General features: G+C 51.9%; 1 protein-coding gene across 1 annotated transcript; it reads left to right on the top strand.

Moving 5' to 3' along the window:
* Nucleotides 1-1948: 1948 nt before the first annotated feature.
* Nucleotides 1949-23795, top strand: GNG2 (G protein subunit gamma 2; the record flags this gene model as incomplete). The annotated part of the gene is made up of 4 exons (XM_080619451.1): nucleotides 1949-2130; nucleotides 20892-20958; nucleotides 22530-22645; nucleotides 23667-23795. The coding sequence occupies exons 3-4, from the start codon at nucleotides 22559-22561 to the stop codon at nucleotides 23793-23795; spliced, it is 216 nt and encodes a 71-aa protein (XP_080475577.1). The 5' UTR covers nucleotides 1949-2130; nucleotides 20892-20958; nucleotides 22530-22558.
* Between the last annotated feature and the right edge of the window lie 383 nt (nucleotides 23796-24178).

Below are 24178 nucleotides of genomic sequence, written 5' to 3' on the forward strand. Positions count from 1 at the left end.
GCTCTCATAGGAAGGCTGCACTTGGCCCATTTTATCTCCAGCCACTCCACTTCAGATTTTGCATCTCCTGTCACCATTTCGTGGCAGCCCGAGCGATCAAAGACTCGGGATTTGTAGGGCAACAACGTTCAAATGCCACTTTTACGGAGCCAAGTGCAAAATGCACTTTAAAAGGGGAACGTTGCAGTAACATCTCTTTTGCTTTTAAGTTTTGCCGCCAGATGACAACGGGTGGTGCTCTCTCAGTGTTACACAGTGATGACTCTCCCCAGGCAGGTGCCTCACAGAGCATCTTCCTTCTGTCAGCCCTTGCAAGCCAGCAGTGCTGGACACACCCTCCAACATCACCCCAATCATACACCAATGGCTAATTGCTGATAATTACAGAAATACCCCGTGTGCTTCTGTCTTTTTAGCCTGGGGATGTTCAGCACCCTGAAATCATCGTTGGATGCAACACTTTCATTTAGTGCAGCATCGCATGTACCCTGCATAGCGTTTGAGGTTCATGTGTCCGGGGTGGGGGACTCTGCCGTCGCCGGGCCCATGCTGGGTGCTGCTCGGGGTGGGGGGTGCCAGAGCCCCAGGAGCAGCTGGGGTGGGCTCTGCAGGGCCGAGCTCCGGAGCCCTGGAAGGAAATCAGACATCAGTGTTGCTGTGGAAACGGGAGGGGAAACCCATCCATGGCAGCCAGCGCCCCACTGCCGGGAGCCCTGCGGGCCTGGCCAGCGGGCGGGTGACACGCAGCCCCTCGCACCCACCGCTGCGGGCCCGGGGAGCTGCTGCTGTCACCCTTCGCGGGATGCCCGTGCCCCCCACCCGCGGGGAGCTGCATCCCAGCGCTGCTGCTGCGGTGGGCAATGGCACAGCTTGCAGTGCCCTGTTTCGGGGGGCTGTGCCGCACCCCAGCTCTGCAGTGCCCCCTGCCCAGGGACACAGGAGTGTACTTTGAGTGTATATATGTGTAACAGAGAGCAGACTTGAAGGTACAACCATGTATAGCCAAGGTACAGCTGGGCTGGCTGCAGATGTTTCCGGGTGCTGACAGAGGAAAGGAAAAGGCTGCCTTATACAAAACCCAACCAGCACTCACCAGGTCTCTTGTGCATTCAAAATCTTCCACCTGAAATCCTAAAAAATAGGCATGCAGGCTTACATGGATTAAAAATTAAATACAAACTACGGAGTCATGGGTGTTCCCAGAGGTGTGCCTTGGAGAGGCAGGTAGGGAATTACTGAGCTGGGAAGGTCTCGAGGGGCATGGAGAGGTCTGGGGGTGACAGGGATTTGGGCTGTGTGGTCAGCGCAGAGGTGTGAGTGCCAGAGGGTTTGTGGGGCTCAGGGGATAGAAGAAGGGGTCCCCAAACACGGTGTATTCAGAGATGAGGGGGAAGAGGGGAGAAGGATGGGATGGGTGCAGGGGGGCTGTGGGTGCAGGGATGGGTCTGTGAGGTGCAGGGGGGGGATGGGGTGCAGGGAGAGTGGGGGGATATGTATGGGGTGCAGGGTATGTGATGGTTGTGGGGGGTGTGTGGGGTGCAGGGTGCATGATGAGGGGTGTAGAAAGTGTGGGTGAAGGGTATGTGATGGGTACAGGGGGTTGGGGTGCAGAATGGGGGTACAGTGGGTGGTTGTGGGGGTTGGTGCGTAGCATGTGTGGGGTTCAGGGTCGGGGGAATGGGGAAGGGGAGGGAAAGGGACAAGGGGCAGTGGAAGGGACTGAGGCAGAAACAGGCAGTGATTGACTGGGACAGAAACAGACACCAGGACATGGACATGGGCACAGGCAGAGACAGGGAGAGGGACTGACGCAGGGTGGAGGGCAGGGGCAGTAGGCAGCGGGGTCTGGAGAAAAGCGATCTGCAAAACCCGGGGCATCAGGAAGGAGAGGAGAGCAGCAGCCAGAAGAGCAGGACCAGGAGAAGGAGGAGGAGGAGAAGAAGGAGGAGGAGGAAGTCGGGGCCGAGCCGCTTCCTGTAGGCAGAGGGATGAGCGCAGACAAAGCTGGGTGGGGACTCGCCGCTCGGGTCTGCTGCTGACCACCCTCCTCCTCCCTCCGGCCCTCCATCCATCGCTCCATCCCTTCGTCCCGCCGCCGCCCGCCCCGCGGGGCAGCACCGCCGCCTCCAGGTACCGCTGGGCAGACGCGGGGAGCCGGGGCGGGGGGCACTGGGAGGACCGGGACTGGCAGCGCTGGGGCTGGGCAGGGCGGTCCCCAGCGTCCTGTGGGCCCCCGAACCGCTCCCAAATTAGCAGAAAATCCCCCCACATCCCTCAGGGCGCCGATTTCCGCATCACCCCACGGGGACCCCGCGGGCTCGGGTGGCGATGGCACCTGCGGAGGAGGGGCGAGGGTCCCCATCCCGCTGGGGCTGGGCGCGGTACAGCACGGAGGGGCCAATCTCCCCAACAAAGGTTTGGATTCAGAGGGTTTGATCCTCAGTTAATCGTCTGATTTGCCATCACAGGAAAGGCTTTTTCCGCTAATGAATGAGACAGTGTTCTTTCTTTCTATTTTTTTTTTTCTTTTCTCCCTGGGAAAGAAGGGTGAGACTTTCCCAGCCCCAAACCCTTGCAGCAACCTCAGCTGGGATGGATCTGCCCCATCCTGGCTTGGGGGGGGATTTGGGGGTGATGGTCACCCTGTGCCCCACCCCACCATCCCCACAGCGGCAACCTTCTCCCCATCATTTCAATCCAAATCCTTATTCTTCTCAGTGGTGGTTCATGGGATGAGTGCTTCGGGTAAAGTAACCATGGGAAAATCACCGGTCAACGGGGACGTGTGCTCTGGTAAACCCGGTCCAGGGCTTGCTTGCCCCAGTGGGCAGGGAATCCAGCAAAAAACTTTTGCTTTCTTGCCTCCTCGGTGGAAAATGGATTTATTTTTAAGGAAAATCTTGAAGCACAGCGATTCCTAATTGCTAACTAATGAGTTACTAATGATTGTAAAGCATGCTACCCCAAAGGATGGACTCCAAGCACACATTAACTGCCACTGCTGTACCTGCTGCCTGCAGGGCAAGGGGTCGTTGCAGGTCTCATTTGTTATTTATTTCCCTGTTTTCCTCTGGGCCCCCAAATTACCAAACAGTGATTGCCCCACCAGTGAGCCGGGGCTCACGAGAGGGTAAAGGGGCCGGGGCTGTGCTGGTGGCAGCAGCACGTACCCTTGGCATCAGACTGGGGCCAGGCACGGAGGATTTTTCCTTATAACTGGATTTCCCTGAATGCAGCTGGAGCATGCGATTTTAATCCTCTTTTCTACCATATGGCCCCTGGCTGGATTGAAATATGACTCAATTAATTATTGCCAGGAAAGCCCCGGGGGCGAAGCCTTTCTCCAGGACGATGTTTTGAGGTGCTCCGGAGGTTATAATGGGGCTCTTCTCACCCCATGCTGCAGGGCACAGGGCACACGGCTCAGCCCCATCTTGTCCCAGGTCCCATGCTGGCCCTGCAAGGCTGGGCATCAGCCACGCTGCTCCCTTGGCACCAGTTTTGGGGCTTATTTTTTGGCTTTTTCAGCCTTGCATTTGCTTGCAAGAAGAAGCAGGGGCTGCTGCTGGCACAGCGTGCTGCTGGCTGCTCACCTGTGACACGAGTTGGGCAGACTCAGCATCACCTGCATGTCAGCTGGAGCCAGCCTCACGTCTGAAATGGGGTATCCCCACTTGTGGGGGACACACAGCTAGCACAGTGCCTGCACGTGCCCATCCTTTCTCCCAGATTCCCTGGGAGCTGCCAGCTTTGTTCCCACTGGTGCACATATTGGTGTTAAGGGTGATCATTGCATTTTCTCTGGGCTCCTTGCAGTCATGAGCCCCGCAAAGGAGATGATAACCAGTGTGCATTGGATCCTGGCACCAGGCTGCCTTATAGCATGGGGTTATTGAGACCAGGAGCAGGCGATCGCAGGGTCTCCTGATGGGATTCCTGTGGGTAGATGGCTGCGAGCTGGTGACGAAGCTCAATTATTAGTATTATTTTTATCCCCGAGGCAGCCTGCTGCTTTGCCACCCTGTGCTGGGGTGGCTGCAAGTGGAAAATGCAATAGAGGCAAACTTTGCAAGGATGGACCATGCCTTCCCACCCAGCAGGTGCAGACCTGCCCACTGGGCTTCCAGTGCTTTGGTTCCGACCAGCGGTGGCCGAGGCATCACTTCTCCTTTTGAAACCCAGTGAGTCACCGGAGGAGGACAGCGAGGCGCCGGCGCAGGCTGTTACCATAGTAATTAGGGCTGGTGAGGCGGCAGAGGAGCCCTGTGTACCCCTGAAAAGTGCTTCTACAGGGCAGCCATGCCTCTCCATCCCGTGTTTCAGTGCCAGGATGCTCGAGGCCAGCCAGCTTGAGATGCATGTGCTGCTGCTAAGGACCACAGAGCTGCACTGCCTGCTCCCTACTGCTGCCCTGCTGCCCCATTTTGGGTTGGGAATAAGGCATTTGCCCCAGAAAAAGCACCGTTGTTGGCACAAGTTGCATCAGTTCTCGGTGTGACTTTTCCAAGTGTGTCATTCCTGCGCCCAGAGCGGGATGCAGGAGCAGGATACGGCTGTGCACATTCACAGCCGGCGTGGAAACAGGAGGAATGAGCAAAGGGATTGGGGTGGGTTTTCAATTTTTCTTGCTTTTCAGGTTCTTTTCTCGCTGTTTCTTCCTCTCTGGTTTCTTGCTCGGCTGCTTTGTGGGGTCACAGTGGCTCCTGGGAGGAGGGATGGGTTGAAAGGCAGAGGGAGATGGTACCCCATGCTGTGGGGCAGGGCATGGGATGCAGCATGGTTCATTGGCAGGGGGATTTTTGTGCTTGCCCTTGCAGTTTTATTGCCTGCTCACTTCCAGTGAAGCTTCAGCCCTTCCTCATGCATATTTCTTTCTTCTGTATGCCACATACATGGTGCAAACACCCCCAAAACTGGTCCCTTTAAAATGCAGGAGCAGCTCTGTGCCCCCAAACTCATAGGGAGAATTGAAAGGGAGGGGGTCCTGCTTCTGCTTGTGAGGGAGCATGTGATGTCTGTGGGGGAGCGCAGGCTCTCTCCCAGCTTTCTGCACACACTTGGCACGGGCCATTGGGCATGAGCCACATTTAGAGGCAGGTCTGAGCTGGGAAGAAGGATGGGATGGGCTCCAGCTGCTGGGAGGACACAGATTTGGCACTGTGGAGAGGTAGATCTTGCTCTAAAACACATCCAAAGTTGCTGGAATGGTGTCTGTGGAGCCTGGGCTTTGGGTCAGGCCAGGGTTAATTACTGATACCTTTGATTGGAGTGGGGCAAGCAAATCACCAGTGCTTTGTGGGTCGGGAGGCAGCGGAAGCCGGATGCAGCCAGCCCCTGGGCTGGGTGAGGATGCAACCATGCTGAGGCCAAATGCACCTCCTGCATTTCCTGCAGCTATGATGGACTTCAAACACCAAACACAAGTTTTCACAGGCTCAGTGGGAAAAAAAGAAATAATCCCTGAAATGACATAGTACCAAACCTTAGAAAATCACTGCCTCGCTATTCGTATGCAGTTCAGAAACCTTCAACAGTTCCTGGGCAGCAACTGTACTAGGACCTGCTTATCCTACCAAACCCAATTGGTTTTCACCTTATCTGGTCCTTCCTTTGCTCTTCACATGCAGTTTTCTTCGTCTTTGTCTGTTTTCATCATTTTAATTTGGGCTAATTAGTTTATCCAAGGGAAGGTCCGGGCATTGCTGGATTGCGGTTGGTGGGTATCAGCAGCGTAGGGAAGTCCCCGGTCATGGGTGATGCTTTTGTCTTAGCATCCAAAAGCCAGCTGAGCTGCAGGTTGTTTATTCTCAGGGGTGCTCCTGTGAGCCCCAAAGTGCTGTACTCAGTATAGCAGAGCACCCCAGGAGCTGGCATGAGGCAGAGGTGGTGCCATGGTGGATAAGATCCTTTAGCTGAGTTGGTATCTTGGTTTACAGGTTTATTGTCCTGCCCTTGCTTGCTCTCCCAAGGGCTTTAGGAAGGAAAGTTGACTCAGCTGGCTCTGTCCCTCCCCTAATATTTCCAACAAGTGCCTCTCCCAGCCGGGAAGGGCCTGGCTGAGCATCTGGGTTTGTAAGAGAGAGCAACTTGGGTGGGAAGAAGCAGCATTGCCCAAGCCTTGGAGCTCATCAGAGATCTCAAACATCAGTGCTTCTTCCTGGATCATGTGAGATCCCACCGAAGAGGAAAAGTCCCTGGCACAGCATGGGATTTTCCCTCTGCAAGCTCCTTTGTGTTGCGGTTTTACCCCATGCCATGCTGTTCAGCATCCCTCCTCCTGCTGCCTACAGCATCCTCCAGACTGGTACAGCTGAACCCTAGCTCTGGAGCCTGACTGCTGCCTGCTGTGGCCTGAGCTGCCTGTGCCCAAAGCCACCAGCTGCAGTGGGGGACTGCAGGGACATCGGTGCCCCGTGCCACTACTGGTGCCTTAGTACAGAGACACAGCACTGATTATGGGAGATGCCCAGAGTAAGTCGGTGCCAAGTAATCCCCTTCCTCTGTCTGTCTATGGGGGAGCAGCTCAGCAGCCCCAGCACTCCCCTGGCTGGCACCGCGGGGAAAACAGTGATGCTGTTTGGGTGGGTTTCTGTGCTAGTTATTGTAGGGTCACTGCAGTGCTGTGATGCCTCTGTGTGCCAGCCTGCTGCGTTAGGAAACCTGCACTCCTCTGATGACAGCACAGCTGGATCAGTCCCTGCAGCTGGAGGCACCCTGCAGCACCCCTGGCACGGTGGCCAGGAGGGCTGTGCAGGCACTGCACCTCCTTGGGGCTCTGAAACCACTGTGGTGTGAAGACTGGTGAGGAGTTCAACAGTGGTTTGGGTTTTATGCCAAGTTGTGGTGAACACCAGCATTGCTCCAGCCCTGGGCTTGTGCAAGGGGGGGATTTGTGCTAACACTGAAACCTGGACTTGCTGATTCTCTTTCAATAAAAACTTGTCTTGGCTTATTGGCCAATAAGCAAATGTGGCATTAAGTCTATGCAGGGAAAAGCAGCAGCTGTGATGGAACCAGAGCACTTACTGCTCCTCCAGCCTAGGGACCTGAGGACAAGGCAGGGTGTCCCTGTGCACCCACCAGCATCCGCAGGGATGTGAAGAAGCATGTTTTCTGTCTTGCCTGCTCTGCTCCTGTCTGAGCTGTGTCCCAGGGGACAGACCACGAGCTGAAGCTGGATGAACTGCAGGAGCATTTAACCTGTTGCAGCATCCCTCTAACACATGATGGCATGGGGAGCATGGCCAGGTGTCTGAGATCCACAAGCCTGAGGCGTGAGTCCTTTAAGGGGCATGCTGAAGGGATGCTTCTGTCTTCAACCGCCTTAAAATCCTTTCCATAGCTGTGAATTCCTGCAGACTGAGTGCATTGCGTTAACTGTGGGTTTGGAGGAGTTGTACTTTTTGGGCCATTTTGGGCTAGAAACTGCCAGCTGTTTGTAGATGTGAGATGCTTGGTGCTGATTTCATTCCTTTTTGGTCCCAGTGTCTTTGGTTTTGCCTCAGAGTAGGTGCAGCAAAGGGAGGGAAGCAGGATAAAGAAAGTGTTGAGAGTCAGGGAACAGATCCCTAACAGGGATGTCAGAGGTGGCAGGTGTGCCAGAAACGTGTCTTCATGATGCTGCTGTCAGCGGGAAATGCCAGGACAGTGCCAGTATGTTTCTGCATGTAGCAGGGGTCATCATTAGGGCTTTGTCTGGTTTGGTTGGTGTGAGGAGCACCACAAGATGAGCTTTGGTCTCTGGGCTTGTCCCTCTCCTTCCTTGACAGTGTCTGGTGGGTTTGGGTTTATTGGGCTGAACTCAAACTGAAGATCTGTGTCATGGCTGCCTTGCCCATGCTGTGGGGCTGGGCTGGATTGCCTCAAACCCTCTGCAGTGGGTTATTATCACCTAATGGGAGATAACCAAGGCCTGAGAAAACTGAGACAGTGATTGCCACCCAGGCTGGGGCTCCAGCTTGCTCTCCCCACTGCTGCCAGCAGGAGGAAGGAAACCTGTGGTTCATTGGCGTTTCAAGGCAGAAATCACCTTGCAAGAGTTTATTCCCCATTTCAATGTGTTTCTCCTCAAGCAAATCTTGGGAGGAACAAGACGTAGAAGAATAATAAGTACCCATCATCTGCTCATGGGGTTGGGGCTGTGCCCCGTGGAGAGCCCCGGGTCATGCATGCAGTGGACACTGTGGGGCAGAAGTATGGGGGATGAGTTGAGGAGACCAACTTCTCCCCCACTGCTTCTTTTGCTTTCACATCTGCAGGCACCATTCTGATGGGGATTAGTGTGTCCCCAGTGTCTGCAGACGTATTCTCAAGTTAATACAGTGTTAGGGGCTCCTTATGTATAGGCTGCATCCAGCCTGTTGAGGTGTATCGCTCTGGGGGAAGGTGAAATGTCCCTGGAGATCCCTTTACACTTATGGAGCCCAAGGGTATTGTCTCCTCACTGCATCACTGCTCCCAAACTCTCCTGCCAGATTCTCACTGCCTTTTGCTTCTTGAAAGGGTCATCTCAGATGGAAGGACACCAAGACCTTGGTCTGAGTCTCCTGAGGACCAAAGTAACAGGAGAATTTCTCAGTGCCCAGAGCAAGTCCAGAGGAGGCCATGAAGATGCTCAAAGGGCTGGAGCACCTCTGCTATGGAGACAGGCTGAGAGAGCTGGGCTTGTTCAGCCTGGAGAAGGGAAGGCTCCAAGGAGACCTTAGAGCAGGTTCTTGTGAGCCCTGAGCTGTCACAGAACAGCAGATTCTGTGTGGGTCATGTCCTCCTTTCCAGGGTCCCAGCATGTGTGCAGAAAGCATCTGACCATTGTTGTTTGCATGGTGGAGACTTCCTCACCTCATATGCTGCTTGCATATGAGGAAGTTGGGGTTTGTCCTCATGGTTGGCTTTTGGCTTCCTTACCTGCTCTGGAGGATGTTCCATCAGCTTGTCATGCAGTTTTATCTCAATTGCATTATGGTTGCATTGGTTCCATGGGCTCTTTTGCTTGTATTGCCTCTTGAATTTGACCTGTTTTGGCAAAAGCTGTCCCCAGAGTGTCATGCAGAAATGTGGCCAGGTCTTCTCCATGTGGCTTCATCTTCTCCACATCTCTGCATGTCTTCTTGGGTACTTCCTACCCCTTCGCTGGGTCTGCAGTGGTTTGGGGTCCTTAGCAGGGGTCCTCAGCCATCTACAACCTGTAAACCTATTTGAACCTCTTCTAATTAGTCTTCAGGACTGTGTCTGCTGCTGGAGCAGCTCTGCTCATGCTGGAAAGTGTCCAAGCAGAGCTCTCTTACCTTGTGTTGAACGCAAAGTGTTGAACGCTGACCAGGTCTGGTGGAGTCCTATCACTTTGTGTAGGACCTTATGAAGAGGCAACGGTTTGTGCCTCTGCCACGGGGCGGGAGCTCCAACGTGCCCCAAGGACAGCATTTCAGAAGGGCTTTAGTCTCAGTTATTCAAGTCACGCTGACCTGATTGCGCTTCATCCCTTGTATTTTTAATATCAGGGAGACGTGATGGTGTTTGTGCGGTGCGTGCAGGGCTGGCAGTATCAAAATACATTGCATTATTTATCAGCTGATATAATATAATTGCTGCTCAGCCTCACAGCCCCGCTTGGGGGGTTTGTATTTGTGTCCGGTGCTTCCCTCACTCCCCAGCCAGTGCTGGCGGGGGGGACTCTGCCTCCTCCCTCCACACTGTGCGAGGAGGGAATAAGAAGATGATTTTAATGCAGCAGCGCAGGCTCTTGGAGAGGTGTAAGTGGCAGATAAGGAAGGCACTGATTTTTAAATTATAATGGTTTTAAAGCCTAAATCTAAGCCCTGTGTAATTTTTGCATTAATGTGTGTAAAAGTTAGGCTGGCTTCAAATCAATATTGCTCCTCCATCCTACCTGGAAGCAAAACCCAGCCCCCCAAAGAGCAGCTGCCTTCATTGATTTTCATAGCTCATGCTGGGAAAAATACAGGAATCAGGCACACAGCCCCGCGCTGAGGTTTCCCAGCAGCCAGGTAGGCAGGGAAAGGCGCTTGCCCTTGGGAAAGCAGCTCGCAAAGCACCAGGGCCCAAGCACAGTGGCTCCGGCTCATTTAGCAGAAGGATTAAAGCTTCGGGAGCAGGCACGGGGGGGATAAATGAAGCACGTGGTGCCCGTGGCATGGCCAGGATGGACTGATCTCCAGCACAGGAGGTACCGATGCAAGGGAGGGGAGGGCAAACCAGCATGGGCAACACCGTCTTGTGCTGTTTAATGCAGGGTTTGCACGGTTTTCTTGGCTTTAAATTTTTTGCCTTTAATTTTTTAGCAATGCTTGATATTGCAAGTGTAAAACCACCGCCCAGGCTAGCAGCTCTGGGGTGGCTTTCTCCTCCCGCCTGCGTAATACCAGTGTTTGCTGAGCATGTGTCATTTCACGATACAGCCAGAATAATGTGCGGTGGTAAAAGCAGGGCCGTTGACTCAGCAGGAAGCTTGGCAGGGAGGCTTTGCCTCCCTTTTTTAAGGAGAAAATGGGCTGGTTCAGGGATTTTGGGCTCCATGGGAAAGCCAAGATGTTGTATGTGGAGGTTAGTTAGCGATGAGGGCAGTGAAGAGGGGGTGAGGATGGAGACAGGCTTAGCAAGCCAGGTGAATAGCATGGGAAAGGCTGTTTTGCAGGAGCGCTGTGATCAGGAGAAATGCAGGTGGGTCAGGGCTTAAGCAAAGGGAAGCTGCTGAGCTGTAGTGGTGCTGCCTTTTGATCCCCCTCCACATCCCTGTCCCAGTTCTGTCGTGATGGCTGTGCCCTCCTCCCCTCATTGCATTGGGAAGGACCCAGGTGTACTCGCTGCCTCTGTTATCGGGTCCTACTTTAGACTGAAATGCATTAGGTTACAGGAAAAAAAAAAGAGGCAGCAGCAGGCCACAGAAGTTAAATTTAATTGAGATAATATGGGTCAGCTCACCGACCGAGGACAGAGGAGCAACCTACTTCTCCCCAGCCAGCCCCAGCTAACCTGGTTTGCAGCACCGCCAGGGCTCTGCATCCCTGCCCACATCCCTGCCGTGGACTGTCAGCTTGGAGGATGCTGAAGCCAGTGCAAGCCACAATGAACTACTATTCAAAGTTATTGATTGTGAAAATTCAGAGTAGCAAGTGGTATTTTTCTTTTCTTCCCCCCCTCCCCTTTCTTTCACCCAGAAACCTGCTAAAATCACCCATGTTTAGTGGTGGTTCTCCACCTGCAGCTTGGGATCTGGCCATCAGCAAAGGCTTTACTCATTTAATGGGTATCTTAGTGCTGTTGTAGTGCAACAACTTTGTCGTGAAGCCTTTGCAGAGTAACTGTAGCTGCAAGAGACAAGATTTTACCCCATAACCCATGCCTAAAGCAGAACAAATCTCAAAAAGTAATTACAAAGCTCTCCCACCTCCATGCAGAGCATCCACTATTGGAGTAGTGGCTTGAATGGCACTAGCTCTGGATGCTGGGAAAAAAATGGAAAAGAAAAAAGAAAGGGAAAAAAAGGCTCCCAGCCCTGTTGCTTTGATGGCAGGGATGGGAAGAGAAATACCAGGCAGCAGCACCAAGGCTTTGCTCTACTATAGCAGATAGGCTGTGACCTGTTTGCTGTATTTGAAGCTTGAAATAGAGCCTTATGAGTAATGTGGTTCAGGTGCTTATCACTAATTAATTAATTCTTTTGTACGGTGGATACCTAATTAAAGCAGTCTAAGGTAATTCCTGGGGGGGCTTAAAACTAATGGGATGCTTAACGGGGTTGTTTCTTTGCTGATGCAACTTGGTGGGTGATTCCCAGCGGCTGGAAAGGGTTATGAGGCTTTGTGTGAGTGTTACTTAAAATAAAATTCTAATAAAGGTTTGATCCGGGTGAAATCATCAGAGAATGATTCCTCATTGCAATGATTTCTGCAGCTGAGGGCTTCACCTACCGCAGAAGTTACTTGGGCGGAAAGGTGAGGTACTTGCGTTATAAGCAAAAGGAACAGGTTTGGGCTTATTTTAGCTGGGATGAAAAGTGCCTTAGGGAAGGATGAGCCCAGCAGCCTGGCACCATGGCAGGAGCTACTACAAAATCCACGTGCTCCTTCCCATTTCCTGGTGTCACGGGGATGTTTCCCTCTAAAAATGTGAAGTTTTAGCCAAATCAGGGCTTGCCCCGATTCCTTTGGGGCGGCTGTGCCCCCGTGCTGACAGGCAGGCAGTTGGTAAGTCACTGTGGCCTTGAATTCAGGGTGACTTTGTGTGGCACTCAGGATGGGTTTGTCCCTTCGAGAATGGTTGCTGACACAGCCAAATGCCTAAATTCTTTTCCAAAGGCAATGCTGTGTAAAATGCCTCCACCTTGAGCATTCCTTCCTTCCCTTTGCTTTCAAACCGCATTTTGCACCTTCCCCTGAAGGTCTTTATCTTGACCGTGGCAAATAGTTAAGAGCAGGATGCTAAAAACTGAAACTCAAGAATGGATCAGTTAATTAACATGAAATAATAGCTCTTGGCTGCTTCCCTTAATTAAGGGTCAGGAGTTCAGAGCTGTATGAACAGATGTTGAACTCCTTTTCCTGGTACAGGAGCTCATTGCTTCCTTGGCAGCTTTAACCATCTCTTTTTTTTTCCTGGGACAAGCAGCACAGAACTGGGGTTTGTGAACAAGGTGTGTACAAAGAATGTATTTCAGGGTCAATTTGAGTTCTTTTGGGGAAGAAATCAAGAAATGAAGCAATTGAGAAGTCATAAGTGTGATGATACTTCTAATTAAAGGGTGATTTTGGGTTTTTAGAAGTCTCCCTGTGGGGAAAGAAAGAGCTTTTTTGTGTGTGTTTTTGCTCCTTTCTGGCCAGCTGTAAGGTGGTGTGTACGTCCTAGACCTAGAGTCACCTTGACAGCAGAAGCTTCTGCTCTGAAGTAGCTGCCACTTCATCGATTGGAAACAGGTTTCATAGGGAGGATTTTGGTAGTCAAGAGATGATCGAGGTTTCAACAGGAGTTTTTTATTTGGTCAATTCATCCGTACTTCTACTGTATAGCTGTTGCCTCATGGGTGCATGGGCGTTGGTAGTGCTGGGTTGCCACCAGCTGCCCCGACACAGTTATATCGGGGTCACTCCAGCCTGGGAAGAGACATGCCAGGATGAGAATAATCCTAAAGAAAGGGTTTGCTGCTTTATGTAGCATGGGTACAGCGCACTATGGGAGAGGAACTTGGCTTTTACTGGCTGTTGATGCAGTAGAAGTGCAAAATAATAAACTCAAGTCTTTTCAAGGATATCTGCATAGTATTTTAACCAATGTTAAAAGGTGCATTGGACAGGGCTGTAGATAGTGCCATTGACCTCCAGCCTGGGCTGACCCCCATACAGTGAGAAATCAACAACAAAAAACCCCGACCCTGAAATCCCTTTCATTTTTGGTGAAGTGCAGCAGTGGTTTTGCTCAGCCCCAGTGCAGGCCACAGAAGTGGAACCTCTGCTGCAGGAGAACCTGAAAGGCGGTGCTGGGGATGGTGTGACAGGATGCCTGTGCTTATCTGTTCCTTCTACTGTATCACACTGAACGTGACAGCTGAGGCTCCTTTATTTCTGTGCCATAGTATAAACAGCTTTGCTTTCTTAGACTACTGGACCACACATTTGGGCATCCTTATTCTGCAGTATTTGACCAAGCTCCAAGGGCACCCATCCTCCCAGTGCCTGATCTGCACACACTGCTGGGTTTGTCCCTTGTGCATTAAGACCAAACACTTTTTCCTCAGGGTTTTCCTGCAAATGACAGTGGGATGGCTTTTCCTTTTCAGAGGAACATCCCTAAAGGCCTTGGGGCAGGGTTGGGGGTCATATGACTTTCTGGCTTGCTGGAAATACCCAGCTTTGTCACCCAGGGAAACAATGCTGATGTTAAACCCCTGACCTTCAGCACAGGGACTGGCAACCCTGGTGGCGTTCCCGTGGTGCTAGAGCCTTGTGCAGATCCCAGAGCAGGTTGGTACCTGGCCAGAGAGACTCACCATTTCCGATGACTGGTGGCAGGAGGGACGGGTACAGATGTCCCAGGCTGTGCTGTCTGCTCCTTCACCCGAAAAACCTGTTAACACCCTGCTCCCCCCACAAAACAAAGCTAAAACCCAACCAAACAAGAAAAGGAAGTTGAGGTGGGTTTCTGTTTGCCTCTGTTTTGAGCCGTTAGGACGCCCGTGAGAAAAGCCAAAGCTGAGATTCTCACTTTCGCACGACACCCACGGCACAGTGACTGCTCCAGGGGAAAGGACAGCCCTGTGAAACCCGAAATGGCCCTGTGGGGCTGGAGGCACTTGGCCCCATTGCAGCTGCTCCTTGCTCCTCTCCGGATCTGTATGTGACTCTTGGGAAAGCAGTTTCTCCTGGAGAGTCAGTCCTGGTGGGCTGCACTGGGATGCACTCAGCTTTCCAAATGGATGAGGCCCCCAGCCTATGAAGAACAGAGACCTGTTGGAGGCCGTGAAGATGCTCCAAGGGCTGGAGCACCTCTGCTATTGGAGACAGGCTGAGAGCTGGGCTTGTTCAGCCTGGAGAAGAGAAGGCTCCAGGGAGAGCTTAAAGCAACCTTTCAGTACTTAAAGGGGCCAACAAGGAAGCTGGAGAAGGGCTTTTGTCAAGAGCCTGTAGGGATAGGACAAAGGGGGATGGCTTTAAACTGACAGAGGGGAGATTTAGGTTAGATATTAGAAAGAATTTCTTCCCTGTGAGGGTGGTGAGGCACTGGCACAGGATGCCCAGAGAAGCTGTGGCTGCCCCATCCCTGGCAGTGTTCAAGGCCAGGTTGGACAGGGCTTGGAGCAACCTGGTCTAGTGGAAGGTGTCTCTGCCTGTGGTGGGGTGGCTGGAACTGGATGAGCTTTAAGGTCCCTTCCAACCCAAACCATTCTGTGATTCTGTGATGTTGCTAAACCTTTAGTGCTTGCAGACTTCCTGGAAAAGCATGCATTCAACTGCAGATATTAATGAGATCTGAGCTGCAGTAGTGGTCAGCTCTGGCAGCACAAGGTGGATGGAGGGGCATTCAAGCCAGGCTCCCTGCAAAGCCAGCTCCAGTGGAAGCTCTTTATTTAGTGCCCCAGCAAAATTAGGGAAGAGAAAAATCTTTGCTGCGGCTCCCTCTCACTCTATTTGCTTTGCATTGCTTTGATAACAAGATTTGCCCGGGGAGCCAGGGCTGGCTAAGCCAGTGGCAGGCTGGGGTTTGACTCCAGTGCTGGTTTTGGGGTGAAATAGAGCTGAATAGGGCTGCAGAAGTCTAAGATGGGCAATGTATATGGCACCCTTCCCAACTGCTGCAGAAGCAGTGGGAGGCACCAAAACCCACTGACAAAGGCAAAACATCAGCATTGGGCCCAAAATGGGCACCCATCCCACCTCGCCCCTGTTTGACGGGAGGGATCCAATGCTGGTGTGACAAGGAAGCCATTTCCATGGCAACAGGCTCATTTTCCACTCGGGTGCTGTTTTATTTATTTATTTATTTATTTATTTGCCAGCATGTCTCTGATCTGTGAGCTGCTTCATCAGTGATTTAAGCACTGTATTGGATATCAGGTGTAAAAAATGGATGTGGGAAAAGGGAATAAAATCCCTGCGGATGCTGTGGCTGAAACCGCCTCCAAGGATAAGGTCCTTTTTTCCCTGCGAAGCAGTATGATGGGAGCCCACGAGCACAGATCTAGCTCATGTTGTTTTCTGTGTTTAAGGAAATAATGAAACACATGTCGTTCGGGCATATTAAGACTCCTTTCCCAGCCGGGTCTGCAACTGCTGCCGAGATCAATGTGACTACACCAGCTTCCGCCCCCTGGAAACACAGCTCTGCTATTTTTTTTTTGGTCTGTAATATTTTTGTGTTTTTCTGTATATATTTAGTAATTGTTTTTCAGGCGAGCCGCATATTTTTAGCGGTGGCTTTTAGCAAAAGCAACAGGATGGCTTGAAAAGCCAGCCAGCCCCACGCGAGGCATTCCCACGCTCCAGCCGGCCGGTGACCAGCAGTGCCGGCTGCAGGGGGCTGACAGCACAGCCATACGCTCTGTTATCTGTTCTGGCTGCTGCATCACACCTGGGTTTGGGGGAGGAAATGGCAGTTTTCAGGAGAGCCTGCTTGCCTCAGCAGGGGACCGCGTTGGCCCTGTGCCTGACTGTACCCCTGGGATGCAATGAGCTGGGCTGACCTCAGCTGCTGGGATGTGCAGGGGCCTGGAGCAATCCCAGCACAAATGGGAGCTGGAACAAATCCCTCTGTTACAATACTCAGCCTGGCACCTTTTCTGGACCAAGAAAAAACCCCTAAGTGATGACTGCTTGGTAGGAACAAGCCTGAGCTGTGCGCTCCCCAAAATCCTGGCTGCCCAGTGGGGTTCACCTGCTTCGCCACTAACTCTGTGGAAAATACCAGTACCCGAGTGATGGAAAGCATAACTTTAGAACTGAAACCAAGAAGCAGGGAGGCTTCTGCTTTCACTCTGAAAAGGAGCTGTTCTCAAAGGTGGGTGATGCCATGTGGTGCTCTTTCAGTCTCAATGGTAGAAGAACAGTGAGTTTTTTGCCCTTGCAGATATCAGTGCTTTTGGTTTCATTCCTGCAGGCAACCACTTTTTCCTTTCAGTTCAGCTGGCCCATGTGGGGAGAATGATTTTCTGCAAGGTAGAGAAAAGCCCACTAGGAGGTGAAAAAAGGCTGGAAAATTGGGCAACGGATGGATGTGATCCGCAGGTTTAAAAAAGCAGAGGACCACAGCTGGGTGTGCAAAGGCTGCAGACCCCTAAAAATGCAGGAGGTGTCTCGTGACACCTGTAAAATCCTGCTCAATGCCTGTTTGCACTCTGAAGAACATAAGAAAATGCTTTGCAAGGATGCTGGCATCCCAGCTAGGGTCAGCGCTGCCTTTGAACAGCAACAGACCTAATCCAGTGCAAAATGCACTTCAGGGTACCCCTTCTGTAGTGACAGCTGCATATTTAGTCCAATGACCTTCAATAATCACCCTTAAAATGTATTATTTTAAACATGTAGGAGAATTCTGGTCTCCATCCACATGCAACTTGAGACAAAACCCAAGCAAAAGGGGGAGAAAAGCTCGAGGGGAGATTGGGCTCAGATCTGTGGGTTTAGGGCTGGCAATGGCGCTGGTGCAAGGCGCGCACAGCTCTGTGCAAAGGAAGCAGCAGCTTGTGCTGACGAGAAGCTGGCAAACGAAGGCTGATTTACTCTTGCAAGCAGGGCTGGCAGCTGGGGAATGCCAGGGCCCCACAGGAGCCCAGTTTGGGAAAGAGGCAGCTTAGCAGGAGGGCTCTATTGCTCTGGCATCAGGAAATGCTCCTTTCGCGGTGGCTTTTTTGGGTTGTACATGGCATTTTGCCTTGCTCTTCGGTCAAGGTGATGCCATGGCAAGGTAGCTTGTGCCAGGCTGTGCCCGGAGGCAGCGCTGGCAGCTCACCAGGCTGGAGCTGGATGGGGAGCAGCAGGCAACTTGGCAAATTAATTTACCACGGAGTGAAACGAGTCTCTAGTGGCTGGGCTGTGTGCTGGCAGGAGGGATGGGGTCAGTGCCTCTGCGATGATTTGCTCAGGGACAGGGGCATGGGAGCAGCACCAACGTTCTCCCCTGGATCAGGAGAATATATAAGAGGGGTGCGTAAATGTGCTGGGAGAGAGAAATGCATTCAGAAAGCAAGGTAGATGTGGTTATGGATGGAGGAGGGCTGGTTGTCCCTTGGTCTGAAGTAATGGTGGCTTTTAATGTGGAGCAAATTAAACCCCAGTCTCATCCTGTTGTGCAGCAGCTCGTTGTGTGCATGCTGAAGCAGTGATGGCGGGCAGCTCATGGGCTGGGTTTTGTTGCTCTATATCCTGGGTAAACACTGAAGACCAAGCAGACCAAAAGCAGACACAGCCATAAATGCTGGGGCAAGTGCCCCAATGTCAGGAGCATCCTCCACCCTTTGCCCAGCTAAATCCCAGTTTTTTGGCCTCTGATTTGGCTAGGTGCCACTGATGAAAGAAGAAAATGCCTTTCCGATACGTCAAGGGCTCTTCATTAAACAGTTAACAACAAATTAGGTGCTTTTTAGAGCATAAGTACCAGCTAGCAAAAATCAGCAGCAAAATTTCTGAGTCCAGACATTCATTGCAAGCACTTTCGCATCCTTTTAAAAGAATGAAATCTCTTGTCACATACAGTAAATAACCCGTGATGCCTCTGCTCAGCAGGCAAGTATCAAAACAACTTGGTGAGATCCTGAGTTGTGATTACAGTGCAGAGCCCAAAAGAGACAATATCCATGTAAATGTAAATATCATTAGCATGAAAATAGAATAGCATCTTTACTCATTAACCTGCGGTCAGGAATCGTATTATCCAGGCACACGTGCCATTAAATGGATGAAATAAGGTGCCATGCGTATTCCTCTGTGAGTGCCATTAAACCTGTACAGACCTGCTGTGTCCAAGGGCTGCTGTCACCTGCTGTGCTGGGAATACCTGGATTCCCCAGATGGGGTCAGGCAGGCTCACTGCATCCAGTAGGTCCCCAACCCCAGCACTGAAAGCTCCACTCCCAGTACCTGCCCATGGAGAAATGACGCTGCTAGGAAATAAGCTGCCTGGAAAGAATCATAGAATCACAGAATGGTTTGGGTTGGAAACAACCTTAAGATCATCAGTTCCAACCCCCGTGCCATGGACACAGATGTCACCCAAGGCTCTGTCCAGCCTGGCCTTGAACACTGCCAAGGATGGGGTATTTACCACTTCTCTGGGCAACCCATTCCAGTGCCTCACCACCCTTGCAGTAATGAACTTCTTCCTTATATCTAACCTGAACTTCCTCTGCCTAAGCTTAAACCCATCACCCCTTGTCCTCTCACTACAGTCCCTGATGAATAGTCCCTCTTCAGCATCCTTGTAGGCCCCCTTCAGATACTGGAAGGCTGCTATGAGTTCTCCATGCAGCCTTCTCTTCTCCAGGCTGAACAGCCCCAACTTTCTTAGCCTGTCTTTGTATGGGAGGTGTTCAAGCCCCCTGATCATCCTCGTGGCCCTCCTCTGGACTTGTTCCAACAAAGATATAATAATTTCCTTCTGCCAGCCACTCAAATACTTCAGCATTTTCCCCCCAGTCTGAGATTTTATGTATTTTCCAGGGTGATTTTAATTTTCCTGAAGTCTGATGCTCTCGACATCTACCCACTATCTACTTAAATACTTATTTTCTCATTCAGCATGGAGTCCAGCAGCAGTCCAAGCACCTCCTTGGGTCCTGGGGAAGAGAAATAAATACACATATTGCTTTGGTGTAGGCAGTGTTGCTCCTGGGTAAGGGCAGCAAGCAGCTGCCTGCAAGCATCTTAGTCACCCTGGTGCTGCAGAGGCACCTGCCAGGGTGTAGTTTGGATGACTACAATTAGTAGTAAAGAGGCATTAGGGGTAGAAGGAGAGGAGGATGCTCTAGCTTGGCTTGGCTTAAGTCAAAGCCAAATGATAAGGCTTTAGGTTTACTTCTGGTGGCTCACTTCAAAGTGCCACCTGCTATTTTTCTGTATTCATGTTGAAGGAAGCACGTCCAGTTGCTCGCAGCATGGAAACACTGCAAATCCATCATTGGCCCCAAACTGGTTCAAGTTCATACACGAGGTATCTGCAGAGGGGCCAAGCGTGGCCAGCTGCTGGTGTCACCAGGGTCCTGTGAGATGGCTGAGCATCAGCCGGGTCCCCAGCATCCCTATGCACAGCAGGGTGCTTGTACAGATGTCCCCTCCCCTGCCCCAGCAGGGTCTCGGTCTTCTCTGGCCTTATTTTTGGGCCTGTCTTTTCCACCTTACTGCCTCTAGGCTAGATGTAGTAAGAGCATGGGAGGGTTTCCTTGCAGGAGGCTGCTAGCAGGGTTGGATACATATATTTTTCAAGAGATCAGGGCTGTAGCAGCTGTACAGAAGCTCCCAGCAGTCATCCCTGTCCCCGTGCCTATTTCCATGACATTAATCTTCAGTCCCTATGTGACTCCCCACCACCAGAGCACCAACAGACCACGGTCCTCGGTATGAAATGGCACAACATCACTGAGAGTAACATTTGGTGCATTAGAAAGGTCTCTGCAGCATTCAAACCATGCAATGGCATGTTGATTGATGAACATCTCTATGGTCACTGGCCACCAGCCCAGGACCAGCTGCTGCACCACAGATGTGGTGGCACTGCCACCACCACCCACTGTATGGCTTCACAGGGAGAACTGAAAGCAAAAGCAGAAGAGAGGCACCCTGCTGCTCCAACACCTCTCCAGCAAAAAGAATGGGGGAGAGCTGAGAAAAATCAGCATGGAAACAGTGCACAAGCTGGAGATAAACCTCAAGCAGTGGCAATGACAGCAGACCTGGGCAGGAGCTTGGGCTGTTAGGGAGGCATGGTGGGAACTGGGCTGTGGCAAAGATGGGGAGGATTTTGGCAGCCTTCCCCAGGAGATGCTCTTTCTGCCTTGCCACATGCTGTCTGCACCAGACGGTTAAATTGCATCCCCTCTCGCTGTGCATCCTACAGCATGCTCGGATGTGCTGTGGGGCTGCTGAGAGCAGCTAAAAGCATGGCTGCCAACAGCCCTCAGATAGTTGCCCACTGGCTTGAAACCTCTTCCTGTGCCTAAAATCTCACTGAATGTGAATAATGTCACTGGGGAATGTTCTTGGAAGGCACAAGGAGGTGAGGGGGATACGGAAGGAAACACACAGCCTTTCTGCCTTCCTGGCAGGGTATGGGACTTGGCATCTGCAAGGGCTCTGGGTTTCCTGATGCCATAAATAATGGTCTCATTGCATTGACTGGCATCACAGCAGCCTAACCTGGCTCCTTTTTTCTTTTTTCTATTCTCTTAATCAAAGGCAGTGAACGGCCAAGAGGAGCAGATCTTCCCCTAGAGGCACACAGCACCGGAGAGACCTGCTTCTGGTAAAGAATAACTCCTCCTCACGCTCCCCATGGGGCAGGGGTGGCTGGGGAGGAGTCTCATCCAAAACCCCAGCTCCCCTGACACGACTTGCTCTTCAGTCACCTTCAAGGATGGGCACCTTGCTCAGTGCCAGGTTGTTTCTTTCTGTACATCCCAGGATGAGCCTCTGTCCTCCTCTACATCCTCCAAGATGGGCTTGAGCTGAATATGCTCACAGCTTTTCAGTCTCCTCCCTAAAAACCTCCTCATTTTAGGACTGTTCTATTGCCTGGGACTGGTGGGAGGCTCACTGCGCCCTGCAGCAGGTAGTGCTGGCAGTGCAGGGCACTCCCCAAAGCCCTGTTTTGGAGCTCACAGGCAGCTCCAGCCAGGCAGGGGCAGCACGTCGTGGCTGTGCCCACGCTGTATAATACTTGCTGCTTGCAAAAGCACTGGCTGCCGGAGGAGCTGAATGCTGGGTTCCTGGCCACCAGAGCTCAAGGCTGTTATAAAGCAGAGGAAAAACATCCGTGATCGAGATGGTGTGGACTTAATGAGCCTGCCTGGGGTGGAAATCTTGAGAAACAGGAAACTCCAGCATCCTGTTTAGCATCTCAATGTTCAAGTTGGCAGCAGGGACAAAACCAGGGAGGCCAAGGGACACAGGGCAAAGGCTGGGCATGGGCATTGATGTGAGGCTGGATGATATGCCTGGTTCAGGGCAGGGTAATGAGCCTGGTACTGCAGTTCCAGGCAGCCCAGGGCTGCCCAGGGGGAGCCCGTTCTCCGATTTCCTTTTGCTTTCTTGCTACCACAGCCTTTCATATAACAGCCAAAGACAGAATACAGCCAGCTGGGGTCCTGCTGTGCTCAAGAAGGTCCCAGTGTCACCTAAGCATGGCTCGTAGGGTATTCCCTGCTCTGGGAACAATGGAGAGGGCACAGGAGGGTACCACTGGCAGTGTGTGACTACCCGCCTACCCACAAAGGCTGGTGGCTCACTATGCTTGTATAAACACAGGATTCAACCCTGGCTGAAATGCCTGGGTCTGCATCTCTCATCTTCACACCCGCATTCACACAGCTCAGCTCTAACAGCTACACACAGAGGGCTGGAGCACAGCCTGAGAGAGCTGGAAGTGTTCAGCCTGGGGAAGAGGATCTCTGGGGAGACCTTAGGGCAGTCTTTAAATGCATAAAGGTGCTGGGAAAGAAAGCTGGAGAGCGACTTCTGACAACAGCACATGGGAATAGGACAAGGGGGAATGGCTTTAAACTGACAGAGAGCAGATTTAGATTAGATATTAGGATGAAGTTCTTCTCTGTGAGGGTGGTGAGGCACTGGCACAGGGTGCCCAGAGAAGCTGTGGCTGCCCCATCCCTGGCAGTGTTCAAGGCCAGGTTGGATGGGGCTTGGAGCAACCTGGTCTAGTGGAAGGTGTCCCGCCCATAGCAGGGGGATTGGAACTGGATGAGCTTTAAGGTCCCTTCCAACCCAAACCATTCCATGATTCTATGATTTGGGGTATTTTTCAGGGCTGGGAGCAGCTCTGCCCAGCCCAGCAGCTCACTCGTGTGCTTGCACCCGCAGCCTGTCTGGAGAGCGCGCCTGGCCTGCTCATGGCTAGCAACAACACTGCTAGCATAGCGCAAGCCCGCAAGCTGGTGGAGCAGCTTAAGATGGAGGCCAACATCGACAGGATAAAGGTATGAGAGTTTGTCCATCCTCTCCAGGCTTTCCTATCACTTGACACCAGCTCAGGAGTTGGCTGTCAGCTCAGAGTTACACTGCAAGGTGGTGTCTGCTGCTGAGCAGCTGCCAAAAGCACGTTATGGGAGCTGGGATGCGGTGGAGGGTGGTGTTTATGGAGGATATTTGTCTTAAGTGATCCCTATGGCCGTGGCTGAAGGCAGCAGCTTGCCTGTGGAAAGCTGCTGGAAGCATCGCCTGGAGCTCTGCCAGAGGGAGGGACAAGCCACTCTCCCTGAGGCAGCTCACCTTCTTGGGAATAGGTTAAACCCATGCTGTTTGTCGCACTTGCTGGTTGAAAGTGTCCTTTGAGCAGTGCTCGGTGCTCAGCCTTGAGGTTAGCAGGGCAACTCTGAAAGCCTGTTTCCTATGGAAATCCTTTCCAGGAGGTGTTTCCTCTGCTTTGACCACTTCTGCTCCACCCCAGTGGAATTGCTGCTTCTGAGCATGCAAAATCTCATTGGCTTCAAGCTTGAGATCCCAGAGGGTTTATGTTCTCCATTGGGGTGGCTTTGGATGACAGTCAGTCCTGAGCAGAGTGTGCTCTGGGGTTGGCTGCTGGCTGTGAGCACCTCTGGGTGCTTGGAAATCAAAGCCTCACCTTTCAGGTCTGGAGCGAGGTAGGGCAGCTCAGGATCAGCTGTGGATGTCCCTGCCGAGGGATGGGGGGCAGAGCTGGCAGGGATGTGGTACCTGCTGAAGTCGGTCCTTGCTACACTCAAGTCAGGTGAAGGATGAGAATGGGTGAAGGATGTGAAGGATGCTCATGGCAGTGCATGTTGACAGTAGAGCTTAGAGCCCAGATGTGAAAAACCAGCCCCACCACGGACGTGCTGTTGGCTCACTGGGCAGGTCTTTGGCTAGCGATGGTGTTACCTGCCCAGGGATGCTGTGAGTCCAGCCCCATGGGACATCCCATCTCTCAGGTAGGATGCCCCCAGCACAGCTCATCCCTAATGCAGGCTCCTTCTATTCCAGGTGTCAAAAGCAGCAGCAGACCTGATGGCGTACTGTGAAGCCCACGCCAAGGAGGACCCTCTATTGACCCCCGTCCCGGCCTCAGAAAACCCCTTTAGAGAGAAGAAGTTCTTCTGTGTTATCCTGTAAACCCTCGAGGAGCCTGACCAGCACTCAGGCCACCCTGAACACTGATGTAGAGTTTTTAGGAATGGGGACAACCTGCTAGTCTGCAGAATTTAAACAAAATAAGTAAAATACACGGCCTGGAAGCTACAGAGATGTGCATGTTTAAAGAAGCTGGCTACCTTTGGGGGAATAAGATGATCTGCATTGCAAGGCAAAAGATCTGAAGTCTGTAGAGTTGCCTAGAAAGAAAAACAAAAAAACCCCAACAAAATATGTAAAGAATAAATCTGTATCACTTTTCTGCTCACAAAATTGTTTGGTTGTTCCATATTTAAAAGCACCAGAGCTGTGCTGAGCAAAGTAACTGCTAAGGATGTGTATAGCCTTCTTGGAATGATATTGTT

The sequence above is a fragment of the Psittacula echo genome, assembly GCF_963264785.1.
Source record: "Psittacula echo genome assembly, chromosome: 5".
NCBI lineage: Eukaryota > Metazoa > Chordata > Aves > Psittaciformes > Psittacidae > Psittacula > Psittacula echo.